At 44.7% G+C, this 27,131-nt stretch overlaps 1 protein-coding gene across 4 annotated transcripts in view; it reads right to left on the bottom strand.

The window, feature by feature from the left end:
- APBA1 (amyloid beta precursor protein binding family A member 1) overlaps positions 1 to 27,131 on the bottom strand; it is a 160,180-nt gene that overhangs the window by 60,686 nt on the left and 72,363 nt on the right. For all 4 annotated transcript variants that reach the window (XM_075597763.1, XM_075597746.1, XM_075597738.1 and 1 more), the window contains one exon: positions 3,618 to 4,801. In XM_075597763.1, the coding sequence (XP_075453878.1) occupies positions 3,618 to 4,757 (1,140 nt within the window). In that variant the 5' untranslated portion in view covers positions 4,758 to 4,801. The remainder of the gene's footprint in view (positions 1 to 3,617; positions 4,802 to 27,131) is intronic.

Raw genomic sequence — 27,131 nt, forward strand, 5'->3', positions numbered from 1 at the left:
GTCAAAGTGTGCATGCGTCAGTGTGTGTGTGTGTGTGTGTGTGTGAGTGTATGTCTCTCTCTCTCTGTGTTGTGTGAATGTCTCTCTGTGTCGGTCAATGAGTGTATGTGTGTCAGTCAGTGTGCGTGCGTATGTGTGTCAGTCAGTGTGCGTATGTGTGACAGTCAGTGTGCGTGCGCGTGCGTCAAAGTGTGCATGCGTCAGTGTGTGTGTGTATGTGTTTATTGGCAGCAGTACCAGCATCATGAATGTTGAGCGGGTGGGGGAGCTCACAGTGGGGGGGAAGGAATAGGCACATCATTCAGGGGCGGTGTTCGGTACATCACTGGGGTGTGCGTGCGTGTGTCAGTGTGTGTCAGAGTGTGCGCGTGCGTGCGTCAGTGTGTGCGCGTGCGTGCGCGTGCGTCAGAGTGTGTGCGCGTGCGTCAGAGTAAGTGTGTGTGTGTCAGTCAGTGTGTGTGTGTGCGTCAGAGTAAGTGTGTGTGTGTCAGTCAATGTGTGTGTCAGTCAATGTGTGTATGTCAGTGTGTGCGTGTCTGTCAGTGTGTGTGTGTCTGTCAGTGTGTGTGTGTCTGTCAGTGTATGTGTATCTCTCTGTGTGTACCGTATGTCTCTCTGTCTGTGTCCTGCCCCCTCTCTCCTGACTCCCCCCACCCCCGATGGAGCTGCAGACCCGGGGGGCTCAGTCTAAGTCTTGTGAGCAGATACCCCCCCCACCCCCCGGCGGCGCGCTCAAGCTCCCCCCTTCCCCACCCCCCGGCGGCACGCTCAAGCTCCCCCCTTCCCCACAACCCGGTGGCGCGCTCAAGCTCCCCTTCCCCACAACCCGGCGGCGCGCTCAAGCTCCCCCCTTCCCCACAACCCGGCGGCGCGCTCAAGCTCCCCCCTTCCCCACAACCCGGCGGCGCGCTCAAGCTCCCCCCTTCCCCACAACCCGGCGGCGCGCTCAAGCTCCCCCCCCGGCGGCGCGCTCAAGCTCCCCCCTTCCCCACCCCCCCCCCCCCGGCGGCGCGCTCAAACCACCCTATTCCCAGGCGCCGCTGCCAGCCGCTTCTGCGCATGCGTGGCGCGCGGCATGGTAGTGGGCGGGGAACGGCGCCGCAGAGGAGTCTCCCGCCCGGCGGCAGAGGAGTGTCCAGCCCCGCGGCAGAGGACTCTCCAGCCCGTGTATCCTGTGGCAGCAAGCCCACCTGCGGAGGTATGTGTATGTAATTATGTGTGTTTGTTTGTGTCAGTGTGTTTGAGTGTGTTTGCTCCGGGGGCAGGGGGACTTGCAGGGTGACAGAGGAGTCTGTATGCTTCTGACATAAGAGGAATAACAGCGGTGGGACCGGAGCAGCTTCAGACAGCTGACGGAGTTCCCCCACCAGCGCCTGACGTCACTGGGACGTATAGTAGCGTTAGGAGCGGCGGCCGTGTGGGGGGAGCGGGGGCCATTAGGAGCGGCGCCGGCGGCTATCGCCGCCGCCGCCGCATCTGATTTGTGGAGCGGGTGTGATGTCAGTGTTGGGGTCGGGCTGAGCCAGAACACAGCCCGGCCTCAACTGCCAGCACTGACGTCACATCCGTTTCATTTCTGTCTCCACAATTCTTTTTTGCCCTAGTTTGAATGAGGTGCCACTAAGGAAGTTTCACTTCAAAAAAAATTTGTTTCCACACACACACACACTGCTCACTGCACACAAAACACACACAGCACAATGCAAACACTCACTGCACACTCAGCACCAACACACACAGCACACTGCACACTCAGCACCACACACACAGCCCCCCCCCTAAACCCCTACCTCTGGTGTCATGGCTGCTGGGGGCATCGTGGGGCTACTGGGTGGAATCGGTGCAGGGCTGGGGGGGGATTGGTGCGGAGCTGCTGGGGGGGGGGAGTCGGTGCGGAGCTGCTGGCGGGAATCGGTGTGCGGGGCTGCTGGGGGGGAAATCGGTGCGGGGCTGCTGGGGGGAAATCGGTGCGGGGCTGCTGGGGGGGGGGGGAAATCGGTGCGGGGCTGCTGGCAGGGATCGGTGCGGGGCTGCTGGCGGGGATCGGTGCGGGGCTGCTGGCGGGAATCGGTGTGCGGGGCTGCTGGCAGGGATCGGTGCGGGGTTGCTGGCGGGGATCGGTGCGGGTCTGCTGGGGCAAGTACGGTGGCTGCTGGGGTATCGTGTAGGGCTGCCGGCGCCTCACTCCACCTCCTCCTTCCTCCCTCCTCCTCCTGATCGGGCGCGCGCCGGCCATTTTTTTTTTTTAATTATCGCGACCCCGGTTATAGCGCGGTCGTATCGGGTGGCCCCCGAGGACCGCGCTATAACGGGGTTGAGCTGTATATAACTTTCTACACCAATCCGGATGCATATTATATAACCTTGAGCACCGGAAGAGATGCTTCTCCATTTGTTCCAATCAGCGGGTAGCAGGGCAGATTAAGGTGTTAGCGGCCATTAGATTGTATTTTTTATTTCATTGTTTCTGGCAACTGAGGACAAGCACGGTGATGAGCACGGCCTTCATTCTAGCAGGTTGGCAGGGGTAAGTGCAAGTTTTATTTACTTTATGCTGCTGGTTGATATTTAATTTTAAATGGACAAATGCACTATTATCCATATCTGGATAATAGTAATTTTGCCCATTACGGTACTGTATGATTTGGGGGGTTGGGCGGGTAATAGCAATGCATTGCACTTTTTATTTTTTCGGCACAGGATTGGTATTGCAGGCCAGCGGGGACCACCCGAGGACCCCCGTGGGGACCTGTACACCCACGGGAACCACCCGAGGACCCCCGCACACGCACAGGGTCCACCCAAGGGCCACTGGACACGTGGGGACCATCCGAAGACCCCCACTGGCCTCTTTTATTAATGCTGTGCAGAAGAAAAACAATGCTTTTATGCACGTCTCCATCTCTTTTGTGCCAGCCTTTAGCTGGTGAAAAGAAATGGTGAGCTTTTAAAGTACGATAAACTTATAACTGCTTTGTAAATAGCAGTTACTGGCAAAAAAAAGGCGGGTTTGCAATTTTTGGGCCTATCATACTTTTTTTTTCACCGACTGTTTATGGGTGATAAAAAGCCATTATAGCGCGATATTGCACTGTTATCAGTGCTCTGTGAATAGCAGAACAGGCAGTAGCGCGCTGTAAGGGCATTTATCGCACTTAAAACCACTTATCACTGCTTTGTGAATAGGCCCCATCGTCTCTACATAAATAATGTATTCGGCCTTCTCATGGCTGATAAAGGTTTTGAAGACTAATGATTTTATGTACATTATAATTTATATAAAGAAATACAAAAAAAAATTTTAAAAAAAGAGTTGAAACATATTTTAATAGTATCTTTCTTTGTACTGTTGGAAACCATTAAGGTGTGTAGTATAATCAAAAGGTGATAAAAGTAGTAAACAAAAATCAAATGTTTTGTTTCCTCACAATTCTTAAAAAAGTGTGCATATAATTTTATTTATTTTTTTAAAGTTACGTTTAGTTTTAACATGTAAACATTGAGTTACAGTATTCCATTTACCTGAGAGCTTCACTGTATATGGAGTATGGGAGCGTCGGATGGCAGCTGATTAAAGCTATGCAGATCAAAAGGCCCATGGTACTGCACATACTTACATCTCCATCTAGTGGCCTTTGGTCATCACAGTCCTTGGTCGGGCTGATGTCTTGCCTCATCACCCATATAGGTTCCTTTGGCTCATCAGGAGTATAAGGGGAACGAATTGTCCTTGTCTTTACTTCCTCAATGGCTTCCTTAATGTCCTTGATGGCTAGTGAGATGGCATCCCTCTTCTCCTTGCTGTATCTCTGCACTACCTCCCCTGCATTGGCAGCAGTTTTAGAGCCAGATGAGAGGTTACCATTGCTCTCATTGGACGGCTCACTCATGTCTAAGTTTTGCTCTGCTTCTGGCATGTCCTCTGCTGCTTTGTCCAGACTTTGAGAACTCATGCTCTGTTTGACCTCTGCCACAATCTGATCAATGTCTTCCTCCTGTTCGTAACTGTCCATCCTTGGGTACGGTGCAAACTCTGCCTCCTTTTCAGGGCTGTCTGACTCTCCATCAGACCGTTCGTCATAATGGTGCAGGCGGGCACCCAGTGCTTCCTTGCGATAATTGTCAGCTTCTTCTCTTTCCTGCTCATATAGCCGGAGGCCCTCCCTGATGTCCAATTCGGGGGTGTCTCCTATTTCCTCGTACACATGCTCTTGCAATCCATACTCTGCATAAGGTTCAGCGTATTGCTCATCCTCCCCCCGGTGGAACAGCCGGTGCGTATAGACATAACCAGAGTACACTGCATTTATGGCCTCCTCCTGATCCAGACCATGGAAGTGTAGGTGGTTGGGCAAAGTTTGGTTAAGCAAAGCCTCCCCGTGCTCCGCTTCAGCATTCTCAGTGTACTCTTCTGCTTCTGGCCTGTACTGAACCGCATATGTATTCTCGTCCTCATTTTCCTGAGCTCGATCTACATCATATCCATCTTCTTGGGCTGCTATGACATCCCCTTCAGCTGTGTCTGTGTGGTTGTGAAAGCCGCTTTCTGTGCTAGCAGATCTGGCGAGAGTGCCCTCTTCCTCTTGCCCAGACTGTCCCTTCAGCTCCTCAGCTGCTTGCCGTAAGTTAGGCGAGGCATACTGCTGTTCTTCCTCCACTTCCAGATGCTCAAGGTCAGCTTCTACAGACTCATTGACGTCCGAGTTTCCCGGCTCCTCACTCACCTCCCCCTCCTGAGATGCCTCCAAGTGGTTCATGGCAGGTTCGCTAGTTAGATATTTATTCTATCAACATCTTGTCTCTGTGAAGAAAATGAAAAAAATGTTTTTAAAAGAACAGTACGTTAGGACCTGGTAGCAAAAGTCATCACAAAAGGTTTGCATCTAAAGATAAGAATCCAGTAATTGGGTAGATGTAAATATATCTAACCACTCTGCTACCTTAAATTAAATTGTCTAGACATGTCATGGATGCCTGCCAACATTAAGCCTGTCTGGACTTCTCACCCTGCGTTTCAGTTTAATGCCCTAAAGCATGGCAGAACCATTAAAAAGCAGCAGTCACTGATTTTCAACCAGAGTGCCCCCACTTGTTTTCTATGTACTCCCATACAATTCCATCCAAGTACTCTGGACACTAATATACTGTATTTGCCCGATTATAGGGTGAACCTGAATAGAAGGCGACCCCCCAAATTTCAGTAGCAGCTCGAAAGAAAAAAAAAAGGTTAACACACACACACACCACACAATGCGTCTCTCTGTCTTTGTGTCTCTCTCTCCCGCTCTGTCTCTCTTTGTGTCTGTCTCTCTTGGTTTGAGTTTTCTGCCACAAGCAACATGGCTGCTTCAGGCCCCCAAGGTGGAGCTTCGTCTGTTTTGCCCTCCTACATCCGACTGCTGATTAGCTCGCAAAGTGGACATGGCCCAATTATAAAAGGTGAGTATGTACTTTGCAACTGAACTTTATTGAAAAAACGTCGCCTTACTGTATAATAGGGCAAAACCGGTCATTGTGCATTTAACAAACTCAAAGCATGTCATTGAATGGCATCCTTAAATGATTGCAGCAAATATGTGATGCTTCAGAATTCTGGAAAAATAAATAAATAAATATATATGTCGACAAATCCAGTCGCCCTGTCGCTATGGGCGATTGGATTTTGCCTGTTGGCGTGTTACAACTCCCCTGCTCGGGAAAAAACAAATCCCCCACCATGATTGGACGGACGCGTGTTGGCGCGCTACCAAGATTTTTTTTTTTTGGCACGCAACCAGTCAAGTGATAATGTGTGCAACAAAGTGCAAATAGGGTGGCGCAGTGAATATAAATATAATTAAATAAATTGTGAATAAAGTGAACAAGAACAAAATTGCAGCTCAAAAACCCTTACGTGGATGGTTTGCAGAATCCACTTCAATAGTAGAACGTCTCTGGGATCAGGGGAGCGCAGGTATCAATATGTGAAAAAATAAAGGCACAAAATAGTGCAAATACAGTTTTGAATCAAAAGCAGGTTTAAATGCTGAAATAGATATTATTCCGTTTTTATAATTTATGTTACTAATATAATCTCTTTCTTTGCTTCCTTCTATGTATATCTCCCGCGTTTATCTTTTCCGAGTTGTATATATAATGTTTTTGCGTTTTCTGTATAGCTTAGTTTTTTCCCCCTTCCTCCTAACCCCCCCCCCCCTTCCGCCCCATTTCCCATGTTTGGCGGACTATGGGTGTTCACCTAGTCTAAGTAATTATTCTGGCCAATTAGATTATGCTGTTGAGGGTATTTAAGAGAGGCTCACTTAGCGTCACCATGACTCCCGACGAAGCTACACTGTTTAGTGAAACGCGTAGAGTCGCTGCCTGTGACGTCATCAGCTGCCGCCCAAGGTTTACCGGTTGTCTCCCCACGATACTGACTGTGTCTTCAGACGTATCTGCTGTGTGCCCGGTGCAGAGCGTTGGATGCTGGTGCACAGCAAGGACTGAGGATACAGAGGACCCCCCGTTCCGGTCGTGCCATTTGTGTGTTAGCAGATCCAGACAACTCCTGCAGTCCGGAACGTGAGGCCAGAGACGGAGAAGACTGGAGCTGGTGATGTCGCTTGTTTTATGTGCCTATTTTGATCTAAGACACTGTAAGCGTTAATTTTATTGCGTGTATACATTGTTATTATCGTGTTACGCTATGGAAGCCTCTCTTTTTTCCCATACACTCTGACTGATATGGTTATAGCAGCACACGCGGCACCTCATCAGACATCAAGCTGTGGGGTTATTTATCCATCATCACTACAGAGTCAAGCATTTGCCTCTGATCTCTGACATGCCTGAATTTATTTGATGCCACGTGAGTCTCCATTCACCTGATAATATATATCACATCGTTTGATTCAAAACTGTATTTGCACTATTTTGTGCCTTTATTTTTTCACATACAGTATTGATACCTGCACTCCCCTGATCCCCGAGACGCAACCAGTCAAGCCTGCCCGTCCGCCTTTCCTTCTCTGTAGAGCTAAGTAATGTCCTATGCCTCCCCCTTGTCTCCCATGCCGCCTCCCCTCGTGTCTCCGGTGTGTGCGTTATTTTATTCTCTGCATCACTGGCTTCCCGTCCCTCTGTCTCCTGGCGGCTGCTCGCGTGGGGTCCCCCCTTGCGTGGTGTCCCCGTGGCTGCCTGCCTGGGGCGGGAGGTGATACCGGGGATGCGCCGGCCAAGGGGGTGGACTTGGACAATGTGCACCCTTGCCTTCCAGCGCTCCCTTCCCCCTGGTCCCCTGCGCAGGGCGGGAGATGTGGGGGTGTCGGGGGAAGCTCGGATAGCAGGCCTTTTCTCTCTTCACGCTCTTTCCTCCCCCCCCTCCCCTGCCCCCCGGTCCCGTCACTTACATCCGTCGCTGCCTCTAGTACTCCACTTTGTGTGTGTGTGTGTATAGGAGAGAGTTTGTGTGTATAAGAGAGAGTTTGTGTGTGTATCAGCGAGTATAGGAGTGTGTGTGTGTGTATGGGAGTGTGTGTGTGTGTGTGTGTGTGTGTGTGTGTGTGTGTGTGTATGGGAGTGTGTGTGTGTGTGTGTGTGTGTGTGTGTGTGTGTGTGTGTGTGTGTGTGTGTGTGTGTGTGTGTGTGTGTATATATGGGAGAATGTGTGTGTGTTTATGGGAGAGTGTGTGTGTGTGTGTGTATATGGGAGTGTGTGTGTATGGGGAAGTGTGTGTGTGTATGGTAGTGTGTGTGTGTGTGTGTATGGGAGAGTGTGTGTGTGCAGAACACCAGAAGTATCCACCCAGTCACCCTGCCTCGATGTCTCTCTCGATGTCTCTCTCGATATCTTAACTGCCCTATACCTACACCGAAATAACCTATACTGCTTTCTTCCACATCTGACTCAAGCTTCACACGGAAGACATCGGAATCCCCTGTAACCCAGAAGACAGGTAGGGAACACCTCCCCTCCAATGTATAACATTGCGGGAATGAGGGTACCTGGACATTGAGGGACTGCGGATCAGGTAAGATCCCAGGCGAGATTGCTGCTTTACAAAATTGTGAAGCGGGGGCGTCCAGACACTGGTTAAAGGGTTCAGGAAAGTAGTCATTCATATCTGGCTTTTTTTTCTAGATTAGTGAGGTCATCTGATATTTTCACTTACACACGCACGTACGTAACTATCTAACAAGGACTAATTGTAGTAAAGTATAAATGTAATACAACAAATAAACTATTATGTCAAAAACAAATGTTATTAGTTCTTACTAGGAATTTATTCAATTTCTCTTTTTAAAAGGCAGAACTGGGGGCTGGGCTAGGTGGCGAGTAGATTTTTTTGGTTCGGCGAGTAGATTTTTGGGTGATTTGTCAACTACTACAGATGCAGCAGCCATTATTCGAACAAATCTCGAAATGGAACTTCGAGATATGCCCGTGATCCGCACTAGATTTGCCAGAGCAGACTAATGACCCATCGAATTAACACAGCAGGGGTCCCTGCTGTGAGAGTCCTATCGGGGTCTGCCTTTCTGCAATAGACTCACAGTAAGAAATAGGCTGAATCAGTCACTAACTGTGCACTTCTACCTCTGCATCATTGACCAGTGGCAAGCAGTCTAGATCTGGTGTCTGCGTCGGTGGGCCTCTATATTCATGCTCCTTTTGTCCTGCTGCTTGTGGTTTGTGGCTGGTAATGCACACAACGCTGCCACAGGCTTGGAAGTCAGACCTGTATACCGAAGCAGACCGCAGATGACAACCCCGCGCATCTACTAATCAGAAGCGGATTCCCTGCCTACACCGGGCTGCCTGTGCACACCGTCACCGCTGAGTTTACATTGATTTCAGACCGCAGTCTGCGGTTTGCACACCGAGGTGCCGCTGACAATTACAGCTGATTGCTTTTTTTTACTGCAGACTGGACAATTCCCTGCAGCTAATAGGGTCTGTGGCAACTTTATCTCATTGAAATGCAAATATATCTCATGAACTGTACTGATGGTATATAGTACATTTAGTATATGCTTTTGGCAGATATTAATTTTTGCCCATGATGGACTCACCAGTGCTGAAATAATCTTACAACTACCAAAGTGTGCAGGTGCACCTATCATAATTAAGCCAGTCATATGTGGAGAAGTTCACATGCAATACAGCCACTAAAAACTATACTGATGGTATATAGTGCATTTAGTATATGCTTTTTGCCAGACAATTTCATTTTTTGCCCATGATGGACTCACTTGTGCTGGAATAAATTTTATAACTCAGTGTGTGCAAGTGCTCCTATCACAATTAAGGTTCAAATGCTATATGGATAAAAAAAAGGGTTTTCTTATGGCTGCATTACTATTCAACTAATATTTGTACTATAGGATTTCCCTATTTTTGACCTATTCAGGGTATGTTCCACCATGATTTGCGTACAGATTTAGGTATTCTGTTTCCAGCTGGACAGTTATCCCTACACTCAGGAGAGGCTTATCATTAACCACTCCTTGTGTTTAGGGATCACTTGGTTTATTATGCATTATTTATACCTGTAATATCCTTTGATTGCATTAATATTTTCATGCTGGTTGACATATGCTTGTTATTCCTTTCTTTGCATGCTGCATATATTTGCCTTTACTTTGCACTGGTCTGATGAAGATTTCATGTTTTTAAATTGGTTTTATTGTCTGTTCACTTTTTGGTAATTTAACCTCACAATAAACATTTAAACCAGTGAAGTGCTATACCTATTCTTGAGTGCCCCTACAGTATTTGGAGTTTCTACAGAATCTGTCTTCTGGATTCTGTCATCTCTTTTGTTTTGGTACAAGTCTCCCTTTGCTCCAGGGTGCACCACTAATGATATTTATTGTATTGTATGTCTTTATTTATATAGTGCCATAAATGTACATAGCGCTTATATTTATATATTTATTCATATATTATTCAATATATTTATTCATATATTTTTAGGTTTTATAGGTTAGTTCATTTATTTTTGATATAGTAGTAGAGCTCTTCCCAGTATTTCTTCCTCCTCACATTGGTCTTACTACCTGGGGTTCCAAAAATTTAGATTGTAAGCTCTTTGTGGCAGGGACGCTTTTACTGAAATGCATACTTTCATGCGTGAAGTGCTTAATCCGATTAACATGTGTATTACTGCTATAAAGTCTTTGCCGTTTACACGCAATGAGGGATGAGAAGCAGCTACTGGGAGTTAGATAGTTACATATAGTTACATAGTAGATGAGGTTCAAAAACAAAAAAACACATGCGTTCATCAAATTCAACCTACAGTATGCTAAATTTAGACGACAGATACTTTAACCTATATCCGTACTTACAGTATATTGATCCAGAGGAAGGCAAACAAAAAACCCCAGTGACACATTATCCAATGATATCTCAAAAGGGAAAAATAAATGGCAATCGTATTACTCCCTGGATCAACATCCTTCCCATGTTTACTTATTTGGTATATCCCTGTATATATCTTTCTAAAAAGATGTCCAACCTTTTTTCGAAGATATCTATTGTATTTGCCATCACAGACTCCATGGGTAATGAATTCCACATTTTAACTGCCCTTACTGTCAAGAACCCTTTCCTTTGTTGCAGGTTAAATCTCCTTTCCTCCAACCTTAAGGAATGATCCCAAGTCATTTGTACTGCCCTTGGGATGAAAAGCTCCTTGTACTGTCCCGAATATATTTATATATAATTATTATATCCCCTCTTAGATGCCTCTTTTCTAATGTAAATAAATCTAATTTAGCTAGCCTCTCCTCATAAATTAGATTAGCCATCCCCTTTATTACATTTGGTGGCTCTTCTCTGCACACTCTAGTTCCATAATGTATTTTCTAAGGAGTGGTGCCCAAAATGTTACTCCATATTCAAGGTGTGGTTTTACCAACGCTTTATAAAGGGTCATAATTATGTTTAATTCCCTTCCATCCATTACCCATTTAATGCAAGATAATATCTTGTTTGCCTTTGCAGCTACTGCAGGACATTGGGCACTATTGCTAAGCCCGCTGCCTACCAGCACACCTAAATCCTTCTCCATCAAGGATTCCTCCAATTTATCCCCATTTAATTTGTAAGTTGCCTGTTTATTCTTGCATCCCAAATGCATAACCTTACATTTATCTGTATTAAACCTCATTTGCCATTTACCTGCCCAAGTTTCCAGTCTTTCTAAGTCCTTCTGAAGAGAAATTACATCCTGCTCTGATTCTATTACCTTACACAATTTAGTATCACCAGCAAAGATGGAGACTTTATTCTCTATGCCAACCTCAAGGTCATTAATAAACAAGTTAAAAAGTTAGGATGTTACATTCCAGTCTGAATAAAATCCTGGTATCCTGTGTTACTTTATTTAGTGAAGCAATGAATTATTGTCAAATACACATACATATTCATGCCTTTATCACTTCTATTAATACACTTTTTTTGTCAGCTGTATCATTCACTAGAGTGCACGGGAAGCTTGTGACCCACTCACACATGCATTAACACGCTGTATCAGCACATCGGAGAAATTCTACTTTCTAAAACCTAATCAGTTTATCTGCCACGCTGGGCTAATTCCGAGATAAGCAGCTTTCTATACTTGTAAAAACAAACTAACAGGGAAAATAAAAACAAATGTCGGGATAAAATAAGCTTAATGAAAAACATTTACATTAACACCGAGGGTTAAAATCAAACCTAGAATCAGCTACCCAAAAGTTAAAATAACACAACCTGACTCTTATAGATTCTGAGGACTCTTATCAAGTGTCTCCGTGTGACATTAATCATTGTTCTGCCTTGCAATGCACAAAATACTGCAGCAATAACAGCTGATCAATACTGCAACGTGGCTTCAAAAGGATAAAAACCGTATCCTATTTATACATATGATTACCACGTGTATTACTACTGTGAAGTGCTATGTACATTAATGGCGCTATATAAATAAAGACATACATACATACATCCCACCTAAAAGACGACTGAGGTCGGAAGCCAGATGCCCTTTAAGAAAGGGAAACAATGTCTGGTCTTCAGATGTGAACTTAAAATAGAAAAGTTATTTTTATGATTTAAAATCAGTGATTCCCAACTTTTTTATATTGTGCACCCTCATGTAGAAAATATTTGTTTCTGAGAACCTCTAGTCAGGGGTGCGCAAACAGGGGTGTGTGGGATTTTCTAGGGGGGTGGGGGGTGCAGCATTTACAGAGACCCTGCGCTCTTCCTCACAGCATTTAAATTAAATGCCGGAAGAGGCACGAGGCCTCTAACTTCCTCTTGCCTGCGCTCAGCCGGCGACGTGTCGCGATGACAACGGGGTCAAATGGTAATGACGTTGTGATGTCATATGATCCCTCCTTACCAGCTCTCTGGCTTCGGTGGTGGGTGCGCAAGCAGGGGGGGGGAGCGAACAGAAAAGGTTGCACACCCCTGCTCCAGTTAATAAATCATATTGCTTACTCATGCCGATCCCAGTTTAATAAGGCCTCAAACTGCACCTCAGTGTGCAGATAGCATGGGTATAGCTGTCAGTTACTGCCAGAGCTTCCAGTCAAGTCCCACAATGCCTTACTGCTGTGGATGCAAAGCATTGTGGGGAGCGACTTTGGTAACTTCTGCTGTAATTGACACCTATGCCATCCACGTTAAAGGTGCAGGTTGGGGCTGTACTAAGTGCGCAGTCCCCACACGGGGTCAGGAACCCACTATACTGACTGGGATCATCGATTACATATTTTGGGGGGACGAAACCATTGGAGACACCTCACAAACCCATAGAGGTTCTCAAAATCCCTTGTTGGAAATTACTGATCTAAAGGAATCCAGTAGAGGGATCTACATGTAGGCTGGGCGAGGACAGAAAAATAGAAGACCTATTTTTCCCTTTCTGCTGGCACATTGACCAGAATAGGAAAAGCAAAGTACGCGCACCCGTTAGTTCACCCATTTCAATGTAAAATTGCTTCACTATTTTTGCAGGGTCCTTTGGCAATGAAGGGGTTTAGGAAATGGGTCGGCCACCACACAACAGCAACTTTGTTACTGGGGTCTATACATGCTGCATGCAACAATTGCACTACATGCGGTCAGTGGTCCAGGTGGAACAGGAAAAGTAGGTCCGACATACTGCACAACAAAAACGCTGTCCTTTTTAAATATTGGGAAAAGCTAGTTGACCATGTAAGAGATGTGTGCAGAGGTATGCAATGGAGACCGTTTTTAAGGTGAAATTAAAATGAGGCTTTATTGCCCGTTCCGCTAAACAATACAGCAAACAAAAGTATACATAAAACAATAAACACCTATCCCTGTGTAAGGGCTAACTTACTTCCTCAGTCCCTCTCTGCAAGGCTGGAGGGGAAAGACCCTTACCCACTTATCACCCCAAAGTCTCAGCGGTACCTTAACACAGGTGGCCCTTCAGGTCAGTGGTGTCCGGGTAGGTGTCTGCTTGAGGATCCAGGCATAGAGGGTCCCCTTGTGTCTTTCTCCCAGGACACAGCCCTCCTTTTCCTTCTGTCAGCTTGTGACAGCTCCCTTGTGTGCTAAGGAATCTCCTTCCTGCTACTCAGACCAGAATTTTTCTAACAGTCCTAATCAGCCAGGTGGAGTCTGGTTGATTGCCTGTGTGCAATTAACCAGCACACTGCTAGATTTAGTGGCAGTTTCTCTCCAACAGTGATAAGTCCCTGTTACAGACCATATATTAGAAATGGGAATACAGTACTTATGCCGAGAAATCATGTAGGACTGAAAAGCTTCCTAAAAAACACATTTGTCTTTAAATAGAAAGTGACACTGGTAATAAATCAAAAAGTAGTGATACTCTAGAACTGTAAATAAAACTGAACCGATACTCTGAGCCCTCTTGTACCATCACATTTTAATCACTGCATTCTGTGCTCCAATGAAAAGATAGCATACAGATATTGCACCTGCTGGCGCGCACCTGCAGGCACAATAGCACGTTAACCCCGTCCCCTTTTTGGCAGGTGACTAATGCTTTTTAGTGTCCGCTGCTCCAGCTGGCACGCTGTGTGTCCCGTTGCAACGCGCCAGCGAGAAATAACCGCTGCTACATCTGCTGAATGAGAGCTACTGTACCAATAACTATAAAAACACGGGCTGCCGTAGGATGGAGCCGGCAACACGATGTACTGCTTCCTGGCCCCTGTGGGAACTGGGGCTGAGTTAAAGCAGTTTTGATTTTACATCATATTCCTCCCATATGAAATGCAAACGGCAGTGTTACGGAGACTGTGGTCCCTGAAATCTCTGACATTTCACTTCAGTCAGATTACTTCAGCATCGTTCCTTAAATCACTAGCCGCAGATCAGTGCTGAACGCTGATTTTTACACACTGGTCCAGGATTTCTGAAATACATGTTCTACATATAAAGTAGAGATATATTTGAATGAACAGAGCTAATTAAGATCCAGGAGCCGCCAAACAATTCTCAATATTGCAGTGGTTCACAACAACAAAAAGTGGGAGCGCACATGGGATAAAAGACAATAGGCCACTTTTATGAATGGGTTTTTAAGTTTCTTTTGGTGCTCCAAGGTTTCGTATAGCATAGGAACCGCTTAGAAAACATTTGCCAAAATATCTCGGTATTTCTACACACACACACACACACACACACACACACACACACACACACACACACACACACACACACACACACACACACACACACACACACACACACACACACACACACACACACACACACACACACACACATCTATCTAGCTTGGAATATATAACATCTTAATACTGTACGTGGATTCCAAAGCTATCTATCTCATTTCTCATTTGGATTCTTCTCTGCTGATATTTTTGCATGTACTTATTGAGAGCGATAGGCAGAGCATACAATGTGTGCACTGGGTGATGGAGAGAGACACCTCCGTATGGATGCAGTCATCAGCATGACTCATAGAAAGTGCATACTGTGTTTCTCTCCCCCCCCCCCCCCCCCTCACAGTATCCACAGCTGTTTAACTTTACAGTATAGCAATGCAACTACTACAAACAAAGAGACAGGCAATTCGAGTGATTATTTCCAATTTCCAATTGTTATTTTTTCAAACAAACGAGTGGATGCACCTGCAAAACGAGACCAACTACATAAAGACGTAGCAGTCTTCATGGTTCTCTCTTTTGAGGTATTGCAGAGGAAACACTGACAGATTCCTCCTATACAGGAAACCCTCGGTATACGGAACAGATACGTTCCTGAAAAGTTGTCCATAAAGCGAAATTCCGTATATCAAACCTTATTTTCCCATTGACTTCTATTATATAACCGGAGATTCGTTGTTGCTACGGAACAAAACGCAGCCCCAACCCATAATAAAACCACACTAAAGAATGCAGCAAACCTTTTAAAGCACATATTTATTGGGAAATCAATCAATCACTGTACGATAAAATATTAATAATTGTCAAAATAAAGAGCGCGGGGAAACCAGGTCAGTATGAAATTGCGCACAAATGACCTAGAGCACTTTGAACTGTGTAGGACATGCGGCAGACCGTGCACTGTACGATTCCCTCCCCCCTTACCCCAAATGTATAATTTAGAGATTCAAAATTCTGTAAATGTGAATTTAACATTATGTATATCGAATTTCTTCCCTAATTTATAATTCCGTATCTCGAGTCTCCATACAGTATCTCGAGGGATGCCTGTATACTCCTGCATCTTTACCACTGAGTCCTATAGAAGCGCTGTGATATTCTGAGCCATGAATGGGAATATGGAGGTATCTGGAGGAACACTGAACCCTGTAAATAGTATGGCAATTGAATATACGTTAGAATATATGGCTGATCTGCATGTACAGTGCAGACTACTCTCAGGCTGCGCTTATAGTGCCGGCGACGTCGTCAGGCTGCGGTCGCTGGAAAAATCAAATTGCAATGACTTCCAGCGATCGCGACCAAGCCGTCGCGACGCGCTTACTATAAGCGCACGTGACGGCGGCAATGCATTTGTTTTGGCGCGACGTCGCGTCGCTGCCGCTATAAGGGCATGCCTTACACACTGCCAAACGAAAATAAGAAAATGAACGGGGACAGAACGCCAAAATAATAACCACAAATTGCACCACTATAATATTAACCCAAAAAGAATCAATTGGCAAATATGTTCTATTTTTGCAAATTCAACCAAATAACCATAAATATAAAAAAAAACTATGCTAAACGGCAACTGTTAAACACCAATGCAGAACTAACATACTGTCATTTATCAAATAAATCACTCTGCTGACAGGGGAGGCCCAATACATTGCATTGTAATGTGCTGTATGCCTCTCTGGCTGTGAAAGGGTTTACATGAATCTCTGTTTTTTTTCTTGCTACGAGCCGTTTCAAGTCTACATCATTCTATAGCAAAGAGATGCCACAATAATCAGCCAACGTGAAGCATCACAAATACCTGGGGAAAAAATAAGGGGAATGAGAGGACATACAGGAGTGCCATTGAAGTGCGGTGTTGTACAAGCGTTGTGAGCACAGTGCATGGCTGCTTGCGGAAACACACTGCAGCAGGTCACAGGGGTAACCAGCCTCCACGTGCACCAGCAGGCTGATGCACAATAAGCATGGCCAAAGTGCAAAGCATATCAAAATACGCTGAATACCCATGTGCAGCAGGGATTCTGCAATCGAACAGACAAAAGGCCAGAGCAGTATGTGTGGGAGGCCAAGAAGTCATTCCAGCTGCTAATAACAACAGGCAAGCGTGAGCAAAGAGCAGGAAGGACTCGTCATCTACTATACTGCTATTTGTAGTAACTGTGCAAGTGAGACACGCAAGCCCTTAATGGAATGAAAGAATGACCCGCTAAACCATCCTGCCCGTATTCTCTCTTCCAAGGCCTGTGCGCTCCACCGCGCGCGCGCCACTTATAGTTGGCTGAAATAATGTTTTTGCGCCGCTGCGCGCCTTTTTCTGCAGCATAAAGCTCCCTCGTTACGTGGCCAATAGGAAGCCGCACCAGGTGATGTCACGACTTCCTATTGGCCGGAAAGCTCTGAAAAGCAGCCATAGCATGAACTCTCAAGTGGCTACCAGCACCCACCATGGAGGTAAGTAACTCCTGAAGCAGGGGGTCCCCGGAGCTGCAATTAATGGGGTTCAGCTGTGGAGACCCCCTGCTTCAATCCTCTATTACAGTGGTGCGCAAACTGGGGGGCGCGCCCCCCAGGGGCCCCGCGCTCTTCCCCACGGCATTTAAATTAACTGCCGGGGGAGGCGTGAGGCCTCTGTAACTCACTTACCTGCTGCCAGCCGGGTCTTCGGCGACGCGTCATCATGGTAACGCGGCGTCAAATGTCGCCTGGGGGGGGTCATGGCGTGACGCCACATGACCCCCGCACGCCAGAAAGGAAGGTAGGGGGGGCGCGAGCACCGGGGGGAGTAGGCAGGTGGGGCGCAACGCAAATAGTTTGTGCATCCCCTGCTCTATTAAACAAATTAAGAAAAAAACGACTTGGATTGCCTCTTTAAAGGAAGAATTTGTATCAAATGTGCTCCATTTCATTCAGAAGCATTTAACTAATGAATCTTTTTTCTAAGACTGATTTTATTAATATGACAATAATATTGTTTATGTATCATAACAAAAGTGCATGTGTAGGATACAACGTAGAAGGGAAACTCCTATTAAAGCTGCAGTTCAGGCAATATCCTGCATGTGTGTTTTTTTTTTTAATAAATCAGTTCTGTAGTAAGAAAAAATACTTTTAGCATTTTCTGTTTTAAAAAAACAACAACTTTGAAAGACCAATTTTCTTGTATTCTATTTTAACAAGCATGTTTGTTCCTATAGCAACCATTTATATTCCCCAGATCTAAAGATGTCGTCAAACTTCGCCGACCAATAGATGGAGAACGAATTGAACGGCAGCTATGCAGTACTTTAGGTAAGTAGAGATTGCCCACATGAAACTATTGAAGTAAACAAAAAAAAAAACAACTAAAAAAAAACCGGGAGCTTGAATTGCAGCTTTAAACACACTGCATTTATTCATACATCTGCTCAAAATCGACTTTCCAATTATACCTCTCACAAAATATATTCTGAAATGTGCGTAATCTACAACAACTAGTAAATTGTGGGTTTCAGAATTGCAATAATTAATTAAAGATCAGTCCTGATAGTCTGCAGAATTGTTTAGTTAGTTGTAAAAATATTAGAAGTGACTGTCATGTTGACAAAGGCCCCGGGACACGAGTTATCCTGTTGAAGTAAAGTGTAAGATGCCTCCAATTCCATTCAACCTACTGTAGCTTAAAATAAACCAGGGGCAAGATAATCAAATGAGAGAATGAGTTTAAGGTAGGACATACTAGCCTGGATGTGGCAGGCTCCAGGTGTCACCTTACCAGGACAGAGATCATTTTTGTCTCATGTGGTATCAACCTGTAATCTCCTTGTCGCCGAGTTTTGTGAGAGGCACATGCACCATATTTACGGTGATCAGATTTCCAAAAGTAAACACCGGGACACAATAAAAATAAAAAAAATTCTAAAACAAATGACATCCCTTCAAAATAAATATTATGTTGGTATTTGTCCAATAGCGTCGCTATTTATACAGTTCTATTGATTTCTCCCTCTCCTCTCCACATCGTTTCCTTCACTCCTCACCTCCTTGTAACGCTTGCGCTGCCCACAAACAAGACAAGACCCCGGCACTGAAGTGGGAAGGTATAACACCACACACCCGCAGCAGCGGAGACGTGCCTGGAAGGCGGATAGTTTAGCATTGCCGGGTCTGGGTTGGAGAGTGTAGGAGATGCGGTATACTTGCCGGGTCCTTGGATTGGAGAAGACAGGATAGTAGGGGTCCGTAAACTGCGGTCTGCGATTGGAGAGAGCAGCGTAGTCCGAGTCTGTATGCCGTGTTCAAAGGTAGGAGAGATCGCCGTAGTCGAGGGTATGCCAAAGTCCAAAATCCAGAAGGGTCCACAAACAAGCCGAGTCAGTACACAAGAGGTTAAGTGCAAAGGAGAGAGCACTGCACAACAGAATTGAACTTCACGAGGCTACATAGGATTATGCTGAGCAAAGCATGGAAGGAATCAGGAAGTACTTACAGGCAGGACAAGACAATGGGAACAGGAGGCGGAGCGGAGGTGCGACCCCAGCGGAGCTGGGATAGGCTGCAGGCAACAAGGCAGGGAAGAGAAACTTGCCACGCAGCTGGGGATCGTCGCACATCATCGCGTGTGCGCGCCGCACGGGAGAGATGCGCGACGTGTGCGGGAGGCGGGACCAGGTTCCGTGCGGCAGCTAGAAGAGCTGCGGGTGTGCGCGCGCTCTGTAATGAGAGCGGGGGAGCGCGCATGGGCAGGGATAGTTGCCGCGGCGACAGCAGCAGGTACAGTAAGGAGGGAACACGCCGCAAAGGACGTGTTCCCCGATTCCTTACACTCCTCCACTACCTCTCCCCCTTCTCCCCACACAGACACTCTCCCCAGTCTGTGTGTCTCTCTCCCACACAGGTAGCTTTTGTCTCAGGAACAGGCTGTGCCTCCAAAACGTTCCTGTAGCTCTTCCTATGCAGTAAAAAAAAAAAAAAATTGTTTGCAGTACTACTCACATGCCTCCATCCTTTTCTAAATATATATCTCCCCCAGGTCTGTGTGTGTTTCTCCCCTGTCAGTCTCTCTCTCTCCCCCACCAGTGTCTCCCCCCCCCCAGTGTGTGTGTGTCTCTCTCTCCCCAGGTCTGTGTGTATGTGTCTCTCTCCCAGCACTCTGTCTCTCCAGACCCTACCTGTCACTGGAGCAGAGGTGACTCCATCTTTGGCCCTGATAGCAGACACCAGAAGTAATCACTGCTTCCGGGTCTTGCCAAAAGGGCTCCTCTGCTGCTAACCCCGCCCCCACCCTTCTCTGCTGCTAACCCCGCCCCCACCCTCCTCTACCAGGCCAATCACCTGCTCTGATCTCTTCCCCACTCCCGTCCTTCTCTGCCAGACCAATCATCTGCTCTTTTCCCCGCCCCCATCCTTCTCTGCCAGGCCAATCATTTGCTCTGCTCTCCTCCCCGCCCCCATCCTTCTCTGCCAGACCAATCATCTACTCTGCTCTCCTCCCCGCCGGCATCCTCTGCAGCAGCTGCTGCTACTACCAGGCCACGCCTCTACTCTTTTCCCCGCTGCTCTGTGAAAACTAGGACATTTCAGGGTATGTCAGACGACCAGGACACATCATAAAAAAACTGGACTGTCCCGGCTAAACCGGGACGTCTGGTCATCCTAACCATATTGTGATGCTAGACAGATGGGATACATTATGGCAGGGGGCGGCCAACTTTTCCTTCAGGGCGTGTCAATAACTGGGCACAAATCTTTTGTCGGGAAGTTGTTCTACTTTCCCCTACATCCAGTTTAAATTAATAGCTAAACTTAAACTGAATAACTCCAAACGTAAACGAGGATACGGCATGCTACCGTTCTTGTTATAACATTGCTCAAGCACATGTAAAAATAGCATGATCTATTGTAGGTCAAAATTCACATCTACTTATGGAAGAAGCAGTACCACTCTTTAAATGAATGCTCGCTTCCACCACATTTACACAGCTGGACATATCCTTCCTCCTTCACAACACAGCGATATATATAAATGTACATGCAATGTAGCTTCTTTAGCATTTCCATAGCACCATTATCTGTATTTCATACATGATTGATAGCCCGTGTTCTTAATGAGCTGTGTTCACCTTAATACTTGAAAATATTGTGCTGCAAGTCTTTTAAAACAATTTATACAATAAGAAATATTGAAATCATTGCTCATCTATAAACCATGCTATGTGGAATTACTGGCATGTGTGTGTTTCCCCCCCCCCTCCTTTCTTCTCTCAGGTTATTTGTGAATGTTCACCCCAAGGCTACGCTTATAGTGCCAGCGACGCGACCAATGACGTCACCCGTCGCTGTCGGCGAAAGTTGTATTTAAAGTTTGAGCGATGTCGCTGGTGACAAGGCCAGTGACATCACCAAGGGGGAGGGCAGAGTGCAATAGGGGGAGGGCAGAGTGCAGTAGACACTCTGTGATTGGTTTATAGTCACTTGTGGCAACTGTCTCTCCAAAAATCAAATACAGACTACCAAATTTTTGGTCGCTACCTCGCTCCGTCGCGCCTACTATAAGTGCATGCGACGGATTCAATGTATTTGTTTTGGCGTGACGTCGCCGGCACTATAAGCGCAGCCTTACTTTCTCAAATTTGGTAACAATGGTTTCAATTGGTTTTGAGTAGTAACGTGGTAAAATGCAGTTTTGGTCTTCATACTTCAGAATTCAGACAGTTCTAGATAATGTCCCTCTTCAAAACCTCTAACTCAAGTGTGTGTACAATTGTTAAAATCCTAGACGGGGCATCAGTTATAACTACTTTCATATTTGGAAAGATGTTTCATAATTAATATTCATTATAACAAATGAATAGACACAAGCATACATGTACTAATATCGGTCTATCTATATTAAGGTACTGTAAAAGCATGTATTACTTGGGGAAAGAATGATGGCATGAAGCTAGCATGAACACAATAGCTAGCTTTATTTTCATGGCTAGGTATGCAAATGATGGTTCCGTTCATTCATAACCAAAAACTGTGCCGGCTACTGAAGCAGCAAGATGAACGACATTCTCATTAGATGAGAAAAGAGAGCCGGACAAACTAATATAAACAAAAAACGGTGATCAGTGCACTGTAAATAAAAAGTACACTAAATTAGGATGTTGAAGCAGCAGGAGGAGCAGTTTGATAGTATGACAAGAAGCATTATACAATTGTCATGTTGGCTGGACTCCATGTCATTTCCTCCGAAAAGTTCAAAATCATTTGGGGTGTTGCCTGGAATGACTCCTCCTAACTCATGGTGAGGTCTACTCTGTATAGTCAAAAATAAGAATGTAACATCACGAAGATGTTCAGAAATAATAATGATGTATGCAATATAAGTGGCACATTGTAATGTGATCACAGTCACTGTCACTGTAGGTATAGTATTTGTGATAATTGTAGCACTTGTGACTGTGATCATATTACAATGTGCCACTTATATTGCATACATCATTATTATTTCTGAACATCTTTTGGTGTCCTGTGATTTTTCATATGACTTATTGCTCTATTTTGTTGATACTCTTATATTGTTGATGGGATTGGGAGATACCATATGAGCATTCGTCACCCCTTCATTAAATGTTTCATATATTACAGCCCCTTTTTTTTTTACCGCACTCATTACCCGGTGGGTATTACGGGATGTTACATTCTTATGTTTGATTTTTATGTTCTGTTGCATTCACCTGGAGGTACTCCCACCTCCAAACCCCTTTGATGTGTAAGTGCAAATACGAGCAATCATTTTTTAGCCACATTGCCATTTTTTTTTAAAAATGTTTCATGACCCTCAAAGTAGTGACATGTGCAGTGCCATCTTATTTTTTTTTAAAGAATTATTTATAATACTGTATAGTAGGGTGTCTGTTTTAACCTCTCTCGCTTTTTAAACAGATTTTATTTTAAAAAAATAAAAATTTAAATGAACATGGCTGCATCTTGGTAACATTAGCAGACCTCAGAAACTTGTCTGAGAAGATTAAGATGACATATTTTCTGATAAGGTCCTTTGCAGTCTGCCTAGAAAACCGCTCCGTGCTGCCCGGTGTAGTGGAGAACGTGAAAATAAACAGCAGTAGCTGCCATTTTTACTTAGATTGTAAGCTCTTCGGGGCAGGGATTTCCTTTCCTAGTCTGATTTTGCTGCACTTATTCTATTATTATAATTCCCTGTACTGTATTCTCTGTGAAGCGCCGAGTACACTTTTGGCGCTATATAAATAAAGACATACAATACAATGTGAACACTCTGCTGCTGGCTTCGGGCCTTCTTACATAAAAATGACCATAAATCAAATCTGGTTATTTGCTTTAAAGTGCATTTTCAAAATAGTGGGGTACCTCACCTTGCATTAAATAGTTTGGCCGTGTCTAACAACTGTTACAGTCTGTTTGGCATCTTTGAATTGTACAAAGTTCCCAGTGTGAAAGGCAATAACATTCATTAGGGAGTATTTTCTCATATACCTACTGCTTTACTTCAACATTATACTGGAAGTCAACAGTGCCAAAGAATTGCAGCAAGGCTTCTGCAAAACTATACATGCAGAGATGGGGATGCAAACTTTCTTCATCAAACAGGTATATTGCCGAGTGCTCACCAAACCCAGCTGCTACCGCAGCATTGTATCCACGGTATACAAATTACAGGTAGCACAACCAATTTCCCGTGACTTCATGGCAAAAAGCAGAACTACAAGTTGCAGTTTGTTTTTTAGTTACAGGATTGAAGCAGAGGGTCTCTGGCGCTGAACCGCATTCCTTTCAGCCCGGGGACACCCGGCTTCCCGACATACTTAACTGCGTAGGGGGTGCCGGTATCTCTGCGACAGGGCTTGTTGGGGCCAACATAATGGCGGCTTTAAAATGTCCCGCGTCTTGCAGGCCAATAGGAAGCCGTGACGTCATCCCTTGCAGCTTCCTATTGGCCCGCATGACGAGAGACATGAACAGGAAGGAAATACTGGCACCCCCTACAGAGCCAAGTATCTCGGGAAGCAGGGGGTCACCAGAGCTGAAATGAACATCATTTCGCTCCGGAGATCTCCAGCTTCAATCATATAACTAAAATTAAAAAAAAAAAAAAAACACAAACTCCAAATAAAGCTTTATTAGAATGTTAAAGTTTCACTGTACAATTACATCTTAATTAGACTCGCCAAAGGCTTCTTGTTTCTCTTTTTGCATTATGAGAAATAGGTATAAAAGCTGTGTTTAAAACAGCATGCATTGGCTTGAGGATCTGCTTGTGTAATATGAGCTTGAGACAAAAGGTGGCACTGAGTGCTCATTTGCATGTCATTTCCCAGAATCCCTTGCGGCAGTGGAAGCGCTGTATGCTGGGCGATAATGGGGAAAGACAGGGTTGCAGACCTGTCTAAGACATGCAAATGAACATACAGTAATATTTACAGTTGCTTTATGCTTTACTGTGGAGGGTTTTTGTCACTTTTTTTACCCACCATAACCTTAATAATTGTGGTGATTACCTAGTCTATTGTCTCAAAACCAGCTTAGCCATTACAACCAACCTCACACTGATGATACCCATCAAGGATGAAACATGTCTGTGAGTGGGTTTAATGGCTTTGCATCTCATCCCAGCCTCTGTCTAAAAGCTGTGTTTAAAACAGCATGCATTGGCTTGAGGATCTGCTTGTGTAATACGAGTATGAGACAAAAGGTGGCACTGAGTGCTCATTTGCATGTCATTTCCCAGAATCCCTTGCTGCAGTGGACGCGCTGTATGCTGGGCGATAATGGGGAAAGACAGGGTTGCAGACCTGTCTAAGACATGCAAATGAACACACAGTAATATTTACAGTTGCTTTTTATATATATATATATATATATATATATATATATATGTATACATATATATACATATATACATATATAATATTTCTAACCAACCACCTAAATACCAGAAGTAAAATCAATCAAATAATAATCCTGCATTTCCAATCCCTCTCAATCCAGTTTACAATGAATTGTGAGGAAGTAAGCAAAGAAAACATAAAAGACCCAGAACCAACGCTGCAGTATTTCAGCATTAAGACTGATTGGTTCTTTTATTTTTGAAGGTAACAAATAGCCATCTCCAATGAATTGAAACTCAATTCCTTTGTCCTCCAAATAAAAAAAGTAATTTTTTTTCTCTGGTGATACTGTGGAAGTAGCAGGGAAACAGTTTCACCCAATAGAACGCAGAGCGTAATGTCCGCAGTGCAACGCTAGATTTATAAGGTTAGATTTAATATCATTTGGCACTAGATTGCCTGGCTCTATTACCCAGGCAGCCCGGCACTGAATAATGACAAATTGCTGGATTTGCACTACCAGCGTGATTTAGAACTCCAGCAGGAGCACTCTCATAGCTGATTGATTCCCATGCCGGCATCAGCTAGCTGCACGAAGGCCCATAAAATATACATAGACCTTCTTGCTGGAGGCATGAAAAAGTGACTCGCTGAACTCACCGGCTGCAGCAACAAAGTTTTTTTGTGTTGTATTTATTTTGTTGAAATCTCAAGAAATGAACTGGAAAGGAATTACAGCATACCTTGGAAACATAGCTTTAGTACAAAGAAATAGGTTTTTAAAGCTGTCTGAAATGCATAGTATAACCTCCGGGCGTTATTATTCGATATATGCCAAAGTTCTAAGGGACCTTCTGCCAAAAACAGCCCAAACGGTCACTTTGGCATATATAGAATTACCCCCTTAATCTCTTAAGTAAAAAATAAACATTATATGTGTGAGGAAACCTCAGGTTATGTTGTTGCTTCGCCAAAGGGAAATGTATCCTTGTCCGCATCTTTTCTCCGCAGGGATTACAGAACAAACACAGGGCTGTAGTCTACTCTTCGCCTGTGTGCATGGACACTTTGGAAATAAAAACAAAAGAGCTAATGGCATGACATTATAAGACACTGTTTAAAAGTGGCATATTAGCTAACCTGTTTGTCCTGAATACACAGGTTCAACTTCAGGCTCAGCCACTTTCTCAAACGCTTTGTGATCTTGTGCAAGCCTAGCTGTGCTAGCTCAGCAGCCAAACATTAGATTGCAAGACACTTATTTTGGTTTTAATGGGGCAATAGTTCTAATTTTTTTTTTTTGCATATTCCATTGGGAAGAGGCAGTAAATATATTTCATTTCACTTAAAGTATCAAGTAAACTGTTCTATTGCTATGAACAGTAGATAAGCACTTTATAATATCTCCTTTCAAAAGTGCATCAACGTTAACATACTATGCTTTTCAAATTTGCCACGTTTTAGATGTTCCTTCAGTCAGCAAGATCAATGCTATCTTAGACATAGTACAAGTGATGTTAACAAAGAGGACACACGGGGTACGAAAGGCAGTTGACAAACACGGATATGTGCAGCAAAGAGGGTTCAAGTCATTGATTCAAGTTAAGTGACTACCTATTCCTCAGCCAGTTGGAAACTAATGGAAGACTATGGGGCCTATGCAGAGAGCAGCGCTATTTCGAAATTCGCCATTTTTTGGAGAAAATCGCGCAGAAAGCAGCAGAAAATGGCGAGTTCCGAAAAACGCGCCAATTTTTCTTTTCTATTTGTAAAACTCGCCTCGCGGCTGGCGAGAACCTCAATCTCGCCAGTTTTAAAAATATCCGTATGCAGAGAGGCGCGAACGGCATCTAGCGGCTGTTCGCGCCAATAAAATGGCGCGATTGTCTCCGTTTTGCCTCGCCAAAAAAAACTGCCGCTCGCGGCCATTGCAAAGGGGAAAAAAAAGGCGCGAATTTGTTTTAACACATTTCTGAAGCGCGCATCTCGCCAATTTAAACTCGCCACACGCATCCATGTTAAACATAGCAGAATTCGCACTTTTCTGCATATGGAGATTAAAACTCTCCAAAAAAGCTACTTTTTAATAAATTCGCCAATTTTAAAATTCGCTGCTCTCTGCATAGGCCCCTATGTTTTCTGCTTTCCATTCGTGGGTGTAGGTTTTTAGAGGCTCTGAGCTGAGTTTACTCTTAATCTATAACTTTAGACCTGGGAAACTTCAAATGAGGTGAGGGAGGAGAAGGAGGATTTTTAACAATAAACCAGAACTGAGGCCAGAAGCAATGGCTTGGGCTGCTTATATTCTAGTAATGCCACTATGACCAAGTTCTGTAAACAGAAGGCCTAGTACCGGCAAACGATTCAGTCTGTCTCACACATTATCGCCAACCAAACTCTCAACTAAACCAAACTTCCTGTCATCAAGTGATTTCCATTCAGTCCTGATTTACTCTCACTGATCCAACTGCATTCTGATTTGCAACAGTCATATCTCATTGGGGATATGAATCTAGGTTAGCAATACTGCCAACAATAGGACAAGTACATTACTTGTCGCCTGAATAACAAGAGGCCATTAGTACAGTAGCTACAGAAATATTGCATGCCAAGATTCCTTTTGTTATGCATACT

This window comes from Ascaphus truei, chromosome 1 (assembly GCF_040206685.1).
Source record: "Ascaphus truei isolate aAscTru1 chromosome 1, aAscTru1.hap1, whole genome shotgun sequence".
Taxonomy (NCBI): Eukaryota; Metazoa; Chordata; class Amphibia; order Anura; family Ascaphidae; genus Ascaphus; species Ascaphus truei.